Source organism: Oncorhynchus kisutch, linkage group LG15, assembly GCF_002021735.2.
Source record: "Oncorhynchus kisutch isolate 150728-3 linkage group LG15, Okis_V2, whole genome shotgun sequence".
Classification (NCBI taxonomy): Eukaryota; Metazoa; Chordata; class Actinopteri; order Salmoniformes; family Salmonidae; genus Oncorhynchus; species Oncorhynchus kisutch.
The window spans coordinates 39,238,793-39,258,002 of NC_034188.2; the positions used below are offsets into that span (position 1 = coordinate 39,238,793).

Consider the following 19,210-nt stretch of genomic DNA (forward strand, 5'->3'; position numbering starts at 1 on the left):
CAAAGCCTACAGTGCAGTCGAGAAGTATTCAGACCTCTTGACTTTTTTTGTTACGTTACAGCCTTATTCTAAAATTGATTTTTTTTTTAAATTCCCCTCAATCTACACACAATACCCCATAATGACAAAGCAAAAACTGTTTACATTTTTTTGCTAATTTATTTAAATTACAAACAGAAATACCTTACATACAGTACCAGTCAAATGTTTGGACACACCTACTTATTCCAGGGTTTCTTTACTATTGTATAATAATAGTGAAGACATCAACACTAGGAAATAACACATATGAAATAATTTAGTAATGAAAAAAGTGTTAAACAAATCTAAACATATTTTATATTTGAGATTCTTCAAAGTAGCCACGATGAGAGCATTGCACACTCTTGGTATTCTCTCAACCAGCTTCCTGAGGTAGTCACCTGGAATGCATTTTAATTAACAGGTGTGCCTTGTTAAAAGTTAATTTGGGGAATTTATTGTTCTTAACGCATTTGAGCCAATCAGTTGCGTTGTGACATTTTTTGGGTTGTATAGAGAAGATAGCCCTATTTGGTAAAAGACCAAGGCCATATTATGGCAAGAACAGCTCAAATAAGCAAAGAGAAACAACATTCTATCATTACTTTAAGACGTGAAGGTCAGTCAATCCGGAAAATGTCAAGAACTTTGAAAGTTTCTTCAAGTGCAGTTGCAAAAATCATCAAGCACTATGATGAAACTGGCTCTCCTGAGGACCGCCACAGGAAAGAACGACCCAAAGTTACCTCTGCTGCAGAGGATAAATTCATTAGAGTTAGCAGCCCAAATAAATGCTTCACAGAATTCAAGTAACAGACAGATCTCAACATCAACTGTTCATGGGAGATTGCGTGAAATCAGGCCTTCATGGTTGAATTGCAGCAAAGAAGCCACCACTAAAGAACACCAATAAGAAGAAGAGACTTGTTTGGGCCATGAAACGCGAGCAATGGACATTAGATCGGTGGAAATCTGTCCTTTAGTCTGATGAGTCCAAATCTGAGATTTATGGTTCCAACCTCTGTCTTTGTGAGATGCAGAGTAGGTGAACGGATGATCTCTGCATGTGTGGTTCCTTATTTCATAGTTTGTCTAAACTATTATTCTACAATAAAAATAAAGAAAACCCCTTGAATGAGTAGGTGTGTCCAAACTTTTGACTGGAAATGTAAGTATTCAGACCCTTTGCTATGAGACTTGAAATTGAGCTCAGGTGCATCCTGTTTCCATTGCTCATCCTTGAGATGTTTCTACAACTTGATTTGAGTCCACCTGTGGTAAATTCAATTGATTGGACATGATTTGGAAAGGCACACACCTATTTATACGTATAAGGTCCCAGAGTTGACAGTGTATGGCATAGCCAAAACCAAGACATGAGATTGAAGGAATTGTCTGGGAAAATTCTGCAGCATTGAAGGTCCACAAGAACACAGTGGACTCCATCATTCTTAAATGGAAGAAGCTTGGAACCACTAAAACTCTTCCAAGAGCTGGTCACCCAGCCAAACTGAGCAATTGGGGAACAAGGGTCTTGGTCAGGGAGATGACCAAGAACCCGATGGTCACTCTGACAGAACTCCAGAGTTCCTCTGTGGAAATGGGAGAACCTTCCAGAAGGACAACCATATCTGCAGCCCTCCACCAATCAGGCATTTATGGTAGAGTGGCCAGACGGAAGCCACTCATCAGTAAAAAGGCACATGATAGCCCGCTTGGAGTTTGCCAAACGACACCTACAGTAAAGGGCTCTCAGACCATGAGAAACAAGATTCTTTGGTGTGATGTGATAAAACCAAGATTGAACTCTTTGGCCTGAATGCCAAGCATCACATCTACAGGAAAACTGGCACCATGGTGGTGGGAGCAGCATCATGCTGTGGGGATGATTTTCAGTGGCAGAGACTGGGAGACTAATCTGGATTGAAGGAAAGATGAACGGAGCAAAGTACAGAGAGATTCTTGATGAAAAACCTCCTCCAGAGCGCTCACGACCTCAGACTGGGGCGAAGGTTCAACTTCAGGCCTTCCAAGTGGCGCAGTGGTCTAAGGCCCTGTATCGCAGTGCTAGCTGTGCCACTAGAGATTCTGGGCTCGAGTCCAGGCTCTGTCGCAGCCAGTCTAGACCGGGAGACCCATGGGGTGGCGCACAATTGGCCCAGGATCGTCCAGGTGAGAGGAGGGATTGGCCGGCAGGGATATCCTAGTCCTATCGTGCACTAGCGACTCCTGTGCCGGGTGCAGTGCACGCTGACACGGTTGCCAGGTGTACGGTGTTTCCTCAAACACATTGGTGCGCCTGGCTTCCGGGTTAAGTGGGCATTGTGTCAAGAAGCAGTGCGGCTTGGTTGGGTTTCGGAGGACGCACGGCTCTCGACCTTCGCCTCTCCTGAGTCCGTATGGGAGTTGCAGCAATGAGACAAGACTAACTACCAATTGGATACAACTGGCCCTAAGCACACAGCCATGACAATGCACTGTATGTCAGCTACTACAGTGAGTATAATTGGCTCAATATTAGGAGTTGATCATTAAAATTGACATTATTAGAAAGAAGATACTCTCCTCTCTTCGACTGTGGGTATGTAATTTAGCAATATTCATAAAAACATTGCGGGGAAAATATGCGGACCCCCGGTTGAATACCCCTGCAGTAGATGCATATTAGCATATACGCTAATATGCTCAATTATATCCACTCAACACTGATTGCACATAAAGGAAGAGAATTACATAGGAACAGAGTGTTTGCTTTGTTATCCAACTGATCTTGTGTCCTTCGGTCAGCCTGTTCATTGCTGCTCGCAGCTATGTTTTAAGTTTGTGGATCTGAATTAAACAGACCAGATGGAAATCGAGTGGTTTTGAACAGTCCATTTGTGCTGCCTCCCCCGAGGCATTAAAGGAAAACTCTGCCCCAAAACAATCTTTTTGTATTTGTTTCATTAGTCCATTGTTGATATACACTGAGTATACCACACATTGGGAACACCTTCCTAATATTGAGTTGCAACTTTCCCTATTTGGAGTTTCTAAATAACGCATCTTCATATTAAACCACGACTGACATGGTATCAAATGACAAGCAATAAACAATTCCTTATTGAATAAACAGGTTTCTTTTCTTCCACGTTTGTGCATATAATCCTTTGATTATGTCCAATGTTTTCTCAATTGTCCTTGGCAGAATCAGATGTTTTCAATTCATTAGTAACTTTATTCTGAGTACAACAGAGGTCACTGACAAGGATATTCAAATTGCAAATTACCCATCTTTCAAAAACACTTTTGAAATGAGTGACGAGTATAGGATTTCACACTTTAGGTCAAATACAAATCTTGGATTCAATTTAGTCATTAGACATGCATTGCATTAGATGTCAGATGTACAGAAGATGATTCTTTCTTCATATATTTCATTCTTTGAATATCAGCACGATTCAAATTTGTCCTCAAATATGTCCCCATCAGAACATCGATATTCAAAACCAGATTGCTGATTTCCATTCTTCCCCTTTAGTCAGGACCCAATGAGTGTATTCGATGATCAATTAACTTGCAAGGAAAATGGAAATCAACACTACAGAACTTTGAATACCATTGATATTTTAGTATTTCCATGGAGTCTTATCATTTCCTTTATGCCTGATTATAAATCCCCTCAGATACAGCATAAAGGAATTATTTCTGATGCCCACTTTACTGAATGCTATTATCATTTTACACATTTCCTGTCGGAACCTGGACTTATTGAATTTGAAAAGAATAATTGTCTTTTCCTCTGGCATGAGGCCCCAATTCAATAGATTGCTGCTTCAATTAAATTCTCTGTGGTCGTGTGCAACAGTGTTGAGATTGTGCAGTAACCTCATTTCACATCTTGAAATGTCTCCACTCCTGCTAACGAAATGGTCACTTTCGGTGTCGTAACGGGCAACGACGTTGTCAAGCGGGTGGTAACGTGTTTGCGAAGCAGAGGGTACCTGGAGCCTTTGCAAGGACATTGTGCCGAGACAGGGAAGAAAGCAAAACTGCAAAGCAGTCACATCCGTCACGTGTGGCGCCACTGTACATATGCAGTGATTGAGGTTGGTCCCTGACACTCTCCTATGTCTCCGTGTAATCTTAAGTAAAGCTTGTTCTACAACAACAGTGTTGTCCAAAGACCTTGTTGACATTTATTTTCATAGCTATTTTTTTTTTGTCCAGCTCCTACGTGGATCTGCGTCAGTCATTGATATCCTCTTTCCCTCCCTCTCTTCCTCATCCAGTGCTGGTGGCTGTTCCAGAGCTGTGTCAGTGCAGAGATCTGGAGCTGGACTGTGACGGTGCCCAGTTTCACCATGTCCCAGCCGTGTCCGTTAACGTCACCATGATGTGAGTTGCCGCACACATTTCGAATAGATACATTTGCATCTGACTGGAAGTGTGCAGATACTTTTTCCTGTTTCTCCTATGAATTGGAAGAGAAAAACAACTAAAACAAAGTGTGTTTCTCGCGCTTAGCTAATGAGTCCCTCGATGGAGGTTTCATTGAGGTCCTGTAGACTGCTGCGGCACGCTCCGCATTGCTAACTTTCAATTAAATTACTTTCTTCACTAATTCAAACCTTATCTCCATAACCTCAGGTAACATGGCCACCGTGGTAATCGAGGTGGAATGAGCTTAGATAATGACTAAAATGGCAAAATTATGCATTCTCTGTCACAATATAAAGAAAGATGCTCCTTCTGTTTGGAATAATGATATGTTCCATCACCAATTCTATTTCCAATGTAATTGGAAGATTTTCCCGAATACACACAATGTGGTCACATAGAAATGTGATTAGTTCCAACCTCAAACAGACAATGAGCCGAGAACCTAGTAATTCAAATGAAAAGGTTTTTACTTTTTTAAATTCACACAGTATTGTTTGGTGGCACAATGTTGTGTTTGTTGTTTTTTTATTTATCTGGTCGACCTTATGAACTAATCACATCCCATAGGTCCCTGCAAAGGAACCGACTTCGGATATTGAACGGTGACATATTCTATAAGTACCAGAGTCTTCAGAAACTGTAAGTTGTCGTTGAATTATTGATTGCATTTTTTTAAATGTCTTCAGGCGAGAGAAGTCACTTGATTAAGTTGTAGTCGGCAAGTAAATATTTTGATAGCACTTCAAAAACACTCTCTAATAGACTAACCACTCAAGGCCTCTGTGACAGCCACAGACAATATCAAAGCATTTCCCGTCCCACTTTGATGGTTGTGATGGCCAAAACAAGCTTACATTGGCTGTGTTTAACATTCATTCAGCAAGACTTACCTTCAGATGATGGTTGTTAGGAAAAACAAACTTTCAAGATTGTCATTCAGTCTTGTTGTGCTATCACATTTGAGGCCAGATTACTAGATTATTCTTTTTTTTTGGTCGGGGGCCACATCGATAACATATGAACACGTCATAAGCAATGCCAAAATGTGTAGAATTGCAGGGAATTCGCTTTAAAACAGCTACTTTTTTTGGCAAAATGTATTAAGTCATTCAAAAGGACTCTGTTATGGACTTTATGCAGCTTGTCAGACCGTGTAATGGTTGCTGCAGGCATTAATTCACTGACTCCATCATCAATATGATTATTAATTGAAAGATCTTTTGATATAGGGGCTTCCCGAGTGGATCAGCGGTCTAAGGCACTGCATTGCAGTGTTAGAGGCATCACTACAGACCAGTTCAATCCCGGGTTGTATCACAACAGGCTGTGATTGGGAGTCCCATAGGGTGGCTCACGATTGGCCCAGCATCATCTGGTTTAGGAGAGGGTTTGCCCGGGGAGGCTTTCCTTGACTCATTGCGCTCTAGCAGCTCCTTGTGGTGGGCCGGGCGCCTGCAGGCTGACCTCAGTCATCAGGTGAATGGTGTTTCGTCAGACACATTGGTGCGTCTGGCTTTCGGGTTAAGAGGGCGGGTGTTAAGAAGCGCGGTTTGGCAGGGAATGTTTCGGAGGACACATGACTCGACCTTCACCTCCTGAGCCCGTTGGGGAGTTGCAGCGATGTAACAAGATCAAAATTGGGGAGGAAAAAGGTGGTAAAAAATAATATATAAAGCAGGGCTGCTTTTGAATGCCAGAGACTGTAAGTTGGCGAGTGTGGAGCAGATTTAAAGAATTGTCTTCTCTTCCACTCTGGTACTGCTCTGCCTAGCAATTTTTATTTCCTGTATCACAATTTTTTAAATTAGGCCTATTCTGTAATAATTATTTAGCCTACCCCACCCACAGTAGCCTATACAGTGCATTCGGAAAGTATTCAGACACCTTTACTTTTTCCACATTTTGTTATGTTGCTTCCTTATTCTAAAATGGATTAAATTGTTTTTTCCCCCTCATCAATCTACACACAATACACCATAACTACAAAGTGGAAAACTTTATAAAAACAGATCCCTTCAATCCCTTCACAGCACGTTCGTATTGATAAGTGAGTGTTAATATCCAGTTCTCTCTTTTAAGTTCAGTTTTATACAACTCCTCAACAATTTGAAACATAGTTTTTCTACCATGGAATGGCGGTAGCTCTTCATGTTCCTTTTAAGCTTTTATTTTTAGCATGTTGGCGCCAACTGGTGTATAACGTGAGGTTAGGACAGAGACTAAGAGAATATTGAGTTTTGATTGGCTCAAAATAAACTGCTCGTCATGCAGCTTCTAACAGCTGATTTGTAATAGCTGTCAATTTAAACATATCACTAGCAATATAGTATAATATGATTGGTTACTGGAATCTCACTGATAAGTACTGATAAGTATTCAACATTAGTTGACCTGCGTTACATGTGCAATCAATGTAGGGAGGTAAACATGATACATGAAGGGGATTGCTTAGACCACACTTACCGATAAGACTAGTTATCTCACATAATCTGGCAGAGAAGTAGCCTATGTGAGTGCTTTAATAACAGTAACCTAAACGCACAGTTAAAGTATCCATCACTAATACATGAATGACCTTCAGAAATAACAATAGTTTATGCTGCGAACAACATGCTTTTATTAGCCTACCAGAATCACCTACAAAAAGAGGATTGTGATAGGCCTTTACTTCAAAAGGTAACAGGAAAAAATACATGTAATTACTGAAATAAAATGAAGAGAAAGTAAACGTTCATGATGACACTGTTAAATGTTTGAAGTGTTGGCTAATGGTTTACAGAAACATAAGTAATCTATACGATTTTCAGTCGCACCCATGACAACAATCTTTTCATTTGATGATAAGGCAAAGAAAAAGTCATGTTTTGAAAGCATCCTGAAATGGAGTACTTCATCGGGAGAACCTTGCGTAATGGATAGATTTGGAGAAAGGGTTTCAAAATAAATCTTTGCATTGCAGGGATCAACTTCCTGTTGCAGTTTTATAGCCTCATGCATTAATAGCAGTAATAATAATAATCAATTACTACCTTACTATTCTGCGCAGGCTGACGTAGACCGATTTAAGCTATTTCAGACACTTCAAGCTACCAGGAGTCAAAAGCCACCTACTGGGCAAAACATGTCTGGTTATTTGGACAACAATGTTGTGGGAAGTTGTTTTTATTCGCAGAAAGAAGTTTAACTAATGCCTAATTGTGGGGTCTTTGGTAAACAAAATTGTCACAATTACATAGTGGCATTTTTATCAATCAGGGCATTTGAAGCAGAGCAGTGATCTTCATGCCTTCTGCCACACCTGGTCTGAAATCACAAAGAAGATTTGTCCCTTTGGTGATTTAGATAATTCATTTGTATTTTAAGGGCTGAAGGTTACCAGCACGGATTTGATTTAACGCATCAATAAGCTGTCCTCTTTTGGTGATATCACCATTGCGCATGCCCTCGGTGACTAAAACACCAGTCTCAAGGTCAACAGTGAAGAGGCGAGTCCGGGATGCTGGCCTTCTAGGCAGAGTTCCTCTGTCCAGTGTCTGTGTTCTTTTTCCCATCTTAATCTTTTCTTTTTATTGGCCAGTCTGAGATATGGCTTTTCCCTTGCAACTCTGCCTAGAAGGCCAGCATCCCAGAGTCGCCTCTTCACTATTGACGATGAGACTGGTGTTTTAGCAGGTACTATTTAATGAATCTGCCAGTTGAGGACTTGTGAGGCGTCTGTTTCTCAAACTAGACACTCTAATGTACTTGTCCTCTTGCTCAGTTGTACACTGGGGCCTCCCACTCCTCTTTCTATTCTGGATAGAGCCGTTTGCGCTGTTCTGTAAAGGGAGTAGCACACAGCGTTGTACGAGATCTTCAGTTTCTTGGCAATTTGTTGCATGGAATAGAATCACTTCTCAGAACAAGAATAGACTGACGAGTTTCAGAAGAAAGTTCTTTGTTTCTGGCCATTTTGAGCCTGTAATCGAACCCACAAATGCTGATGCTCCAAATACTCAACTAGTCTAAAGAAGGCCAGTTATATGGCTTCTTTAATCAGCTCAACAGTTTTCAGCTGTGCTAACATAATTGCAAAAGTGTTTTCTAAAGATCAATTAGCCTTTTAAAATTATAAACTTAGGTTAGCTAACACAGCGTGCCATTGGAACACAGGAGTGATGGTTGCGGATAATGGGCCTCTGTATGCCTATGTAGATATTCCATTAAAAATCTGCCATTTCCAGCTACAATAATCATTTACAACATTAACATTGTCTACACTGTATTTCTGATCAATTTGATGTTATTTCAATGTACAAAAACTGTGGTTTTCTTTCAAAAACAAGGAAATGTCTAAGTGACTGTAATGTTTTAATACCCAATTAAAATTAAACACTCTGTCAATTCCTAAGAATTTGTAAGACTCTTATTTGCATAAAATGGACAGAGACCAGTCTCAAAATAAACCAGCAGCGTTTATTCTCGAGAGTACTGAACACCACAGATTATAAACTGAAAATGGCGTCATTAGTTTTCGTACTACCCCGGCTCATCAACCAGCAGTACAATGGCTGTATAGTTCTCAAGCCTTCCCACATCGTCTCTCCCTACTATGATAATTTACGACCCAAGCCATGGTCTGCCTGTGTAGATAAGCATTCTAGCCTGGCTAGTCTGGCTAAAAGTTCATTCATTTATACCAAGGAACAGACAGTCATTGTTCTAATTCTTAATTATATTTACACATATTATATTCAGTACTAAGGTTAAAAGAAAATTCATACATCTATACAGTAACATAATAGTTTTCTGATTAGTCAGTCCTGATTGAAATGTATACATAATTAGTCATTATTGATAAAAAATCCCTTAACAGTGACCCCAAACTTTTGAATGGTAGTGTATATATATATATATTTAAATAGCATACAGGGTGGCTTCATCTCAATGTATTTTAAAATGTTAGGCTTTTCAAATATATTCCATTCTCCTTTCTCTTGTTTATATTGGGACAATATTCCCACTAATATTCCTACATGTACAGTTGAAGTCGGAAGTTTACATACACCTTAGCCAAGTACATTTAAACTCAGTTTTTCACAATTCTTGACATTTAATCCCAGCAAAAAATCCCTGTCTTAGGTCAGTTAGGAAAACCACTTTATTTAAAAAACGTGAAATGTCAGAATAATAGTAGAGAATTATTTATTTCAGCTATCATTTCTTTCATCACATTCCCAGTGGGTCAGACGTTTACATACACTCATTGCCTTTAAATTATTTAACTTGGGTCAAACGTTTCAGGTAGCCTTCCACAAGCTTCCCACAATAAGTTGGGTGAATTTTGGCCCATTCCTCCTGACAGAGCTGGTGTAACGGAGTCAGGTTTGTAGACCTCCTTGCTCGCACATGCTTTTTAAGTTCTGCCCACAAATTTTCTATAGGATTGAGGTCAGGGCTTTGTGATGGCCACTTCAATTCCTTGACTTTGTTGTCCCATTTTTTCACAACTTTGGAAGTATGTTTGGGGTCATTGTCCATTTGGAAGACCCATTTGCGACCAAGCTTTAACTCAAGACTGATGTCTTGAGATGTTGCTTCAATATATCCACATAATTGTCCTCCTTGTGATGTCATCTACTTTGTGAAGCGCATCAGTTCCTCCTGCAGCAAAGCACCCCCACAACATGATGCTGCCACCCCCGTGCTTCACGGTTGGGATGGTGTGCTTCACGGTTGGGATGGTGTTCTTCGGCTTGCACGCCTTCCCCTTTTTCCTCCAAACATAACGATGGTCATTATGGCCAAACAGTTCTATTTTTGTTTCATCAGACCAGAGGACATTTTCCAAAAAGTATGATCTTTCACCTCATGTACAGTTGCAAACCGTAGTCTGGATTTTTTATGTAGGTTTTGAGTGACCTTTCAGGTTATGTCAATATAGGACTCATTTTACTGTGGATATAGATACTTTTGTACCTTTTGTAACAAGTATCTTGTTTGAATTACTTAATATCTATTTTGAATGACTTAACGAAATTAACTATAAAACAGCACAGGGGTGGGGGGGGGGCTCTGGAGGTAGGAACAGCACAGGAAGGAGGAGGGGGTGGGGGGCTCTGGAGGTAGGTGCCCCGGGGACCCAAATGCAGTAGTCTGGATCACATTGGCCTTGAAACATATTGGCAGCATGGAAGTAGTAGCAAGATGAGGAGACTAAAAACATGCCTCATTGACTGCCAAGAACTATCTCTCGAATAAAGTAAACTATGCAAATATTGTTTGGGTAATTTTCTTCTTCTAAAAAACTAATCAAGCCACATACTATGAAAGTATCTACCAATTGGTGTTTTTATTTTGTTCTACAGGGACCCGTTTATATTTAGGTCTTTAATGTATAAATGTGAGGCTTCTATACTTGTTATAAATCATTTTCACTTGTTAGTCATCGTGGCAATTGTTCTCCTGAACACACAAATTAATGTAAGACTAAAAATAGTATTTTGAACACAATGTACTATTAGTACACAATGTTTAGTTTTAGTAAGTAGTACATATTTTGGACACAGCAAATGTTAAATTAAACAAGATATTTTTTTAACATACTTCTAACATACTACTTTTCAGATATCTACAACATAACAGAATTCGAGCTGTGAGTCCTAACGCATTCAGAGGACTATACAATCTAACAAGACTGTAAGTTCATAATATTCATACATCGATGCGTGCACTTGACAGAGTTAAGTTGGACTTTATAATGAAAAGGAAAAGGGGGATAAAAAGTCAGTTGTAGAACTGAATGCCTTCAACTGAAATGTGTCTTTCGCATTTAACCCAACCCCTCTGAATCAGGGAGGTGAGGGGGGCTGCCTTAACCGACATCCACATCTTCGGCACCCGGGGAACAGTGGGTTAACTGCCTTGCTCAGGGGCAGAACGACAGATTTTTTACCTTGCATGTTGTTGATTTAAGTTTTCCTTATCAAGTTGCTTATGTTTGAAATAAATGGTAAATAATTCAATGTGCATATTTAAAATCTGAATTTTCTGCTTCAGATATTTAAGCTATAACAAGATATCCATCCTGATGCCCGGGGTGTTCCAAGATCTACACAAGCTGGAGTGGTTGTAGGTTATCCTTACTGACACAGTCTGTATATCCTGTTTGCATATATAGACATACTGTTAACACAATGGGTACAAAGACGACATTTTTAGACAGCCTTCAGAACTATCGCACAAAGCTTGTATCGCTGCAGTTTCCTTTCAACCAACATTCAACCAAACACTTAATTCAATAAGAGAGCTGAAAATAAACTCTACCCTTTGGTTGTAGGATCCTTGAAAACAACAGTATCCATCAGATATCCCCCATGACCTTTTCAGGCTTGCGTTCCTTGGTACTCCTGTGAGTTTCATTTCTACCTTTACCTTCTTGAGTTGGGCTTGTTTAGCTTTTTCCATCAAATAAGTTATTTCATACGTAGCAGTGGGAAGTAGTGGTGCTGAGGGTGCTGCACTGAAAAAATCTGAATAAAAAATAATACTATAATTTGTATTTATTTTTTTATTTTTTAAGAAATAAATAATTCACAAAAGTATTGCACTGGACCTTTAATACTGCTGTAGTACTGCAGCACCCCCACCCCCAAACTACTTCCCAAGTCTATGCTTTCATATGCACTTTATTGAAGTGCTCTGGTATTATTAAAGGGCCAATGTGATATGCTAAAGTATTTTGGCAGTGAGTGTTGTTTTCTTTGAATGGCACACAAATCAGACCGCTCTTGTTTTGTTTTTTTGTTCGCAGGGTTTTGTTGAACAACGCTCTGACAAAGCTGGATGACATCTGCCTGGAAATGCCAAGACTAAACTGGCTGTACGTTTGGAAGTCAACAAATCAAAGAGCTGTGTTATCAGCATGATATTACTTTCAAAATATTTCAAAATATTTTTGTGCGCTTGTGTGTCTCTCCAGGGACATGGAGGGAAATCAAATTGAAAGTGTTGGAAACGTAACATTCTGGTCGTGCAACATGATGACTGTGCTGTAAGTGTGACTTAATTTGTTTCGTTTTCCTCATTTTTATTGTTGTGTCCTTGGCTTTCTCACTAGGCTATAACCATTACAATTCCAAATATCAACATCTATTTGTTTCCCTAAGGGATTCTAAATAGTGGAGGCCAAAACAACAATCTTGTTAAATTGCTTTTAGAACCAACAGAGAAGATAATAAAGTGAGAAAATGTCTGTCTGTTTTATAATTCTTGTTTTGACAGTCCTTCCTGAACTCTTTCTTAGTGTCCTACAGAAGAACAGAATCAGTCGCATACATGAACAGGCGTTCTCATTTCTAAAGAAACTTGGGGAATTGTAAGTTGTGTTTTGTATGCCTCAAGACATGAAATTGCTTGACATTTTCCTCTGTCATACCCAGACACAGTTAATTTTGAGTCCCAGACACAGCAATATCTTCACCTATTCCACTGACTTTTAAAAAAATTATTCAGATAATACCATATAAATCAGTACAGACTGCACTATAAATATACAACATGTTCCCAGGCCAAGATGTTGATTATGATTGATATTTTATGAGTTTTGGTGAATCCAAACAATTATTCTGACATGCATTTACACTTGTTTCTGGATTTGCAGAACAGGTGGTCATGTAAACCTTGTGTAAGTTTCATCCACCGCATAAGTACTGGATAAATGCCTCCGTTCTGTACATTACCTTTGAAAAATTGACTCCATTATTTCAAAGGTAATGTACAGAATGGGGGTGTCTATCCTGCTTATACAACAGTTGCCAAAGAAAACAGTACTAAAGCACACATTTACCGGTAGAAATAACTTCTTTAAAAAAATATATATATATTTTTTAGAAACAAATTCATACTTTATTATTGCATCCACGACAGTGCGTGTGCTTGGCCGGTGAGCGCGTTCCTGTAAGACGTAGAGTCCCAAGCAAGCGCGAGGACGCGCTCTTTGAAAGGAGGGAGCAGTGTAACGACCCTGGGTTTATATGCGCGGAAATCGACCCTGCCGCACGAGCATGCTTTTGCAGCACAGTCGATAGCGCGCCGGACCTCGGGCTCGGAGGTCGATGGTTTGAGACCTGATCCCTGCTGTTTCATTACAGTATGTTCATCACTCACCATTTTAGGTCATCAGATGCTCAAAAAAAACATGTCCAGCTAGCTACGTTTGTCGTTGGACCTGCGTTTACAATGTATCCAATGTTGGTTTGTGTAGTTGTTGGTTTAGCTTTCTGTAGCTTTGTAGCAAGTATGGTCTGCATGTGTCGCCTTATATTGCGTCATGATTGCATGATCTCCCGATACCTTTTCCAACTGTCCCGTTATCTGGTTTTAATGCTCATTCTAGAATGCCCTTCTGGCCAGTCATAAATGAGTATTCAACAATGCTGTGGTATATTGGTTCTTGTAGTTTGTTTCCAGTAAATAGCTTTGTCTCCACAGAGATCTGTCCAGCAACAGACTCGTGGCAATCCCTCCCAATCTCTTTGTTCATCTGGGAGATTTACTACAGCTGTGAGTTAGAGCCACACTCGGATCTATGCACAAACATTCTTTGAATATGTTATGTGTTTGTTGCTCTAACGTTGAAAGACATTGTTATACGGCTATGGTGCTATAGTTCTTGTTAAATATTATGTCTCATAATTGATGCTGTTACTGGAGCTCTGATGTCAATGCTTTTACATGTTTTTTAGGAACATCTCGTGTAACCCTATCGTGGATCTCCAAGTTGACCACTTTGATAACTTGCATAAATTGAAATCCTTGTAAGTAGCCATTGTTTGTTTTACTGCTCACTTTGTGCATGCATGTTACACTTGAAAGGGAAAAGCATCAGTAGAGTAGTTTGTTTATCATTTATGAATCATTACTCCCACGTGTTAATGTTAGTAATCTAGTTATTCACACATAAATAAAACACTTTTAAAGTATGTAATAATAATTTGAGAGATCATTCATAGTGCCCGGACTGGATTTCTACTAAGCTAACATATGAAAATGTTTTAAGATTTTCTTACCAAGGATCCTATTGTTAATATTAGGACCCCTGTAGGTATAAAACATATATATATACACACACACACATACATATATATATATACACACACACATATACACACACATACATATATATATATACACACACACATATACACACACATACATACATACATACATACATACATACATACATACATACATACATACATACATACATACATACATACATACATATATATATATATATAAATATGTAAAATATGTAGTGAATTTGGCCTTACTGCCATTAGCCCATAAACAATCATTGAATAATATACAGTCGAAGTCGGAAGTTTACATACACTTAGGTTGGAGTCATTACAACTCGTTTTTCAACCACTCCACAAATTTTTTGTTAACAAACTATAGTTTTGGTAAGTCGGTTAGGACATCTACTTTGTGCATGACACAAGTCATTTTCCCACAATTGTTTACAGACAGATTATTTCACTTATAATTCACTGCTTCACAATTCCAGTGGGTCAGAAGTTTACATACACTAAATTGACTGTGCCTTTAAACAGCTTGGAAAATTCCAGAAAATGATGTCATGGCTTTAGAAGCTTCTGATAGGCTAATTGACATCATTTGAGTCAATTGGCGGTGTACCTGTGGATGTATTTCAAGGCCTACCTTCAACCTCAGTGCCTCTTTCCTTGAAATCATGGGAAAATCAAAAGAAATCAGCCAAGGTCTCTGAAAAAAAATGGTAGACCTCCACAAGTCTGGTTCATCCTTGGAAGCAATTTCCAAACGCCTGAAGGTACCATGTTCATATGCACAAACAATAGTACGCAAGTATAAACACCATGGGACCACGCAGCTTTCATAACGCTCAGGAAGGAAACGCGTTCTGTCTCCTGGAGATAAACGTACTTTGGTGCGAAAAGTGCAATTCAATCCCAGAACAACAGCAAAGGACCTTGTGAAGATTCTGGAGGAAACAGATACAAAAGTATCCATATCCACAGTAAAACGAGTCCTATATCATTATAACCTGAAAGGCCGCTCAGCAAGGAAGAAGCCACTGTTCCAAAACTGACATAAAAAAAGCCAGACTACGGTTTGCAACTGCAGATGGGGACAAAGATCATACTTTTTGGAGAAATGTCCTCTGGTCTGATGAAACAAAAGTAGAATTGTTTGGCCATAATGACCATCGTTATGTTTGGAGGAAAAGGGGGAGGCTTGCAAGCCAAAGAACACCATCCCAACCGTGAAGCACGGGGGTGGCAGCATCATGTTGTGGAGGTGCTTTGATGCAGGAGGGACTGGTGCACTTTACAAAATAGATGGCATCATAAAGATGGAAAATTATGTGGATATATTGAAGCAACATCTCAAGACATCAGTCAGAAAGTTAAAGCTTGGTTGCAAATGGGTCTTCCAAAAGGACAATGACCCCAAGCATACTTCCAAAGTTGTGGCAAAATGGCTCAAGGTCAACAAAGTCAAGGTATTGGAGTGGCCATCACAAAGCCCTGACCTCAATCCCATAGAACATTTGTTAGCAGAACAGAAAAAGCATGTGCGAGCAAGGAGGCCTACAAACCTGGCTCAGTTAACCCAGCTCTGTCAGGAGGATTGGGCCAAAATTCACCCAACTTACTGTGGGAAGCTTGTGAAAGGCTACCCGAAACATTTGACTCAAGTTCAAGAATATAAAAGCAATGCTACCAAATACTAATTGAGTGTATGTAAACTTCTGACCTACTGGGAATGTAATGAAAGAAATACAAGCTGAAATAAATAATTCTCTCTACTCTTATTCTGACATTTCACATTCTTAAAATAAAGTTGTGATCCTAACTGACCTAAAAACAAGGATTTTTTTTTATACAAGGATTAAATGTCAGGAATTGTGAAAAACTGAGTTTAAATGTATTTGGCTTCCAACTTCAACTGTATATACAAAAGTACGTAGACTTCTGCCCTGCTAGAGCTGCCCCGATCAACTGTAAGTGCTGTTATTGGGAAGTGGAAACATCTACGTCAACAACGGCTTAGCCGTGAAGTGGTAGGCAACACAAGCTGACAGAACCGGACTTTTAGTGCTGAAGCTCAGAAAATAAATCTGTCCTCGGTTGCAACGCTCTCTACCGAGAGTTCCAAACTGCATCTGGAGGCAACGTCAGCACAAGAACTGTTCTTTGGGAGCTTCATGAAGCCTAAGATCACCATGCGCAATGCTAAGCGATGGCTGGAGTGGAGTAAAGCTCACCACCATTGGACTCTGGAGCTGTGGAAACACGTTCTCTGGAGTGATGAATCACGCTTCACCATCTGGCAGATGCAAGGAGAATGCTACCATACCGAAAGCATAGTGCTAACTGTAAAGTTTGGAGGAACAATGGTCTGGGGCTGTTTTTTATGATTCGGGCTAGGCCCCTTAGTTCCATTGAAGGGAACAGTTTGGGGAAGGCATGACACGGCCCCTTGCACAAAGCTAGTTCCACACAGAATTGGTTGGTCGAGATCGGTGTGGAAGAACTTGACTGGCCTGCACAGAGCCCTGACCTCAACCCCATCGAACACCTTTGGGATGAATTGGAACGCTGACTGCAAGCCAGGCCTAAATCACCCAAAGTCCCCACAGCAATGTTCCGACATCTAGTGGAAAGCCTTCCAAGAAGAGTGGAGGCAGTTATAGCAGCGAAAGGGGACCAACTCCATATTAATGCTCATGATTTTGGAATAAGATGTTTGACGAGCAGGTGTCCACATACTTTTGGTGATGTAGTGTTTTTTTTTCCTTACCTCTTAAGCAGTCAATGGACTGCTCTAAACCATGAAATGGCAATGCTCCTCAGTGGCCGACAACTATACTTAAAGCCAATCAGAGAGCAAGGTGACAGGAGTGACAACAAAAGGGAGAAAATATGTTGTGCAAGCAAGCAAATAATATATATATATATATATATATATATAATTAAATGGGATTATGAAGATTGAATTAAATTGTTCCTTTGTCTGGCTAGTAACAACAAGGGTTTTCTATAACAATAGCAACATTATCACAGCTAGCTAGTTAGCTAACATTGGATACCTACAAATCAAAATACACAGGGACTAGCATTGCCAAACTAAACTTAAAAATGCCATTCTACTAATGTTAGCACTTCACTCAGCATAGTCACACATCATACTCTTACAACAGTTTGGCTGTTTTTGGAATAAAATGCTCAATATATGTTCTTAACTTTTACTGCAGTGGGCTAAATCAGGGTCACACAGTTGCTTGGTAGTTTTAAACAAATGTACTTTTAAACAAAAGTATGGTTATGGACTTAAATAAAGAAGACAACTGTACCATGTCAGATATAGAGTTGAAATATTGTTATATTGGGATGCAAACTCAAAATGTATGTTGTGTAGAGTTAGTACATCTTCTCTATACATCCATTTCTGTGGCCCTTTCAGACTTACGAGAAACCCATGATCTATTCCATGCAATTTCACATATAATCATAGCTTGCATCATGCCCAGACCAAAAGGCACGTGAACTTACAATGTGCACCCTTTTATCATACAATACAATTATGTGGCTACATAACATGCTATGTGTTTTATGTGTTATCCTATTGGAACAGAGTGCACTCACTGGCCCACACATGAGGAATACCCTAATTCACACATATCAGGAAAGAAAACAAATAGCATTTTAGGTCATACATCAAAGCTTTCCCCCCAAAAAAGGTGTAAAATACCAACAATTTTGGGGGAAAGAGTGTTACAAAGAGGGTCTCTGAAATTCAAATATTTTGTTTAGTTTGTTTTTCTGTGAGCTCCTAAGGGAAAGAACGTTTGTTTGTGTTTTTTAGGAGCATAGAGGGAATCGAGATTGGGAACATACAGAGAAGGATGTTTGAACCACTCAAACAATTGACCCACATGTGAGTAGTTTGTTCATTTTGTTTTGTCAAATTCATTTGATGATCAAACCCGAAATTACACTTTGAACAAAATCTTTTGCACCTGGCAAAAAAATATTTGAGTTTAATGATTTTTATTTAAAAAGTTCTTATCCCTCATCCCAACATTTACTTTAACTTTTGCTCTTCCTTTTATCTTTTAAACCATTGCAGTTGCAAACTTTACCACCACTATTGTAAAAGATTCCTAGTCAATCTGGCCCCAGGTCCTTATCTGAAGCTTCAAGATGTTCACTCCCAACTGTGTGATCACTAGCTGTGCAATACATAATTGATCTGACTGTGAGTAAGGTCATCCCAAAACACTGTTGGTCCATGATGAGATGAATTTGAAACCAAATACTTGTCCTCTCACTATATGCTGCACAACTTTGTATCTCGCTTCTATGCAACCTTTGGATGTGCATCCTATCCAGATAGGTGCCCTGAAACAATTCCTTACCCCTACACACTAGGGACTTGAGTAGATCTGAAAGGACATAATAGATGTAAGCAATATGGCAGAAATACCACCTAGCCTATCAGAGGTAAAGGTAGAGCTTACTCACATATTGCTTCAGATCATGAACTGCCTAGAGCAGTGGTCACCAACCGGTCGAATCCGATCGAGAGGTCGATCTCCAAGCCATTCCTCCTCGATCACCAAACATTTCTGTAAAAAACCCGATGATAAAGCCTTTGCGTTCCTATTTTATTTATTCGTTTCGCAGTGTTGCCTGTAGGTGCACTTAATTCAGCAGCCCCCAGTGCCAGAAGTCCAAAA

The 19,210-nt window shown here is 39.6% G+C and overlaps 1 protein-coding gene across 1 annotated transcript in view; it reads left to right on the forward strand.

Moving 5' to 3' along the window:
• The window catches only part of LOC109905283 (relaxin receptor 1), a 55,540-nt gene that overhangs the window by 20,564 nt on the left and 15,766 nt on the right, over nucleotides 1-19,210 (forward strand). Inside the window, exons 3-13 of the mRNA XM_020502564.2 lie at nucleotides 4,293-4,398; nucleotides 5,011-5,082; nucleotides 11,050-11,121; nucleotides 11,482-11,553; nucleotides 11,762-11,833; nucleotides 12,236-12,304; nucleotides 12,404-12,475; nucleotides 12,728-12,799; nucleotides 13,915-13,986; nucleotides 14,169-14,240; nucleotides 18,337-18,408. Of these exons, the coding sequence (XP_020358153.1) occupies nucleotides 4,293-4,398; nucleotides 5,011-5,082; nucleotides 11,050-11,121; nucleotides 11,482-11,553; nucleotides 11,762-11,833; nucleotides 12,236-12,304; nucleotides 12,404-12,475; nucleotides 12,728-12,799; nucleotides 13,915-13,986; nucleotides 14,169-14,240; nucleotides 18,337-18,408 (823 nt within the window). The remainder of the gene's footprint in view (nucleotides 1-4,292; nucleotides 4,399-5,010; nucleotides 5,083-11,049; nucleotides 11,122-11,481; nucleotides 11,554-11,761; nucleotides 11,834-12,235; nucleotides 12,305-12,403; nucleotides 12,476-12,727; nucleotides 12,800-13,914; nucleotides 13,987-14,168; nucleotides 14,241-18,336; nucleotides 18,409-19,210) is intronic.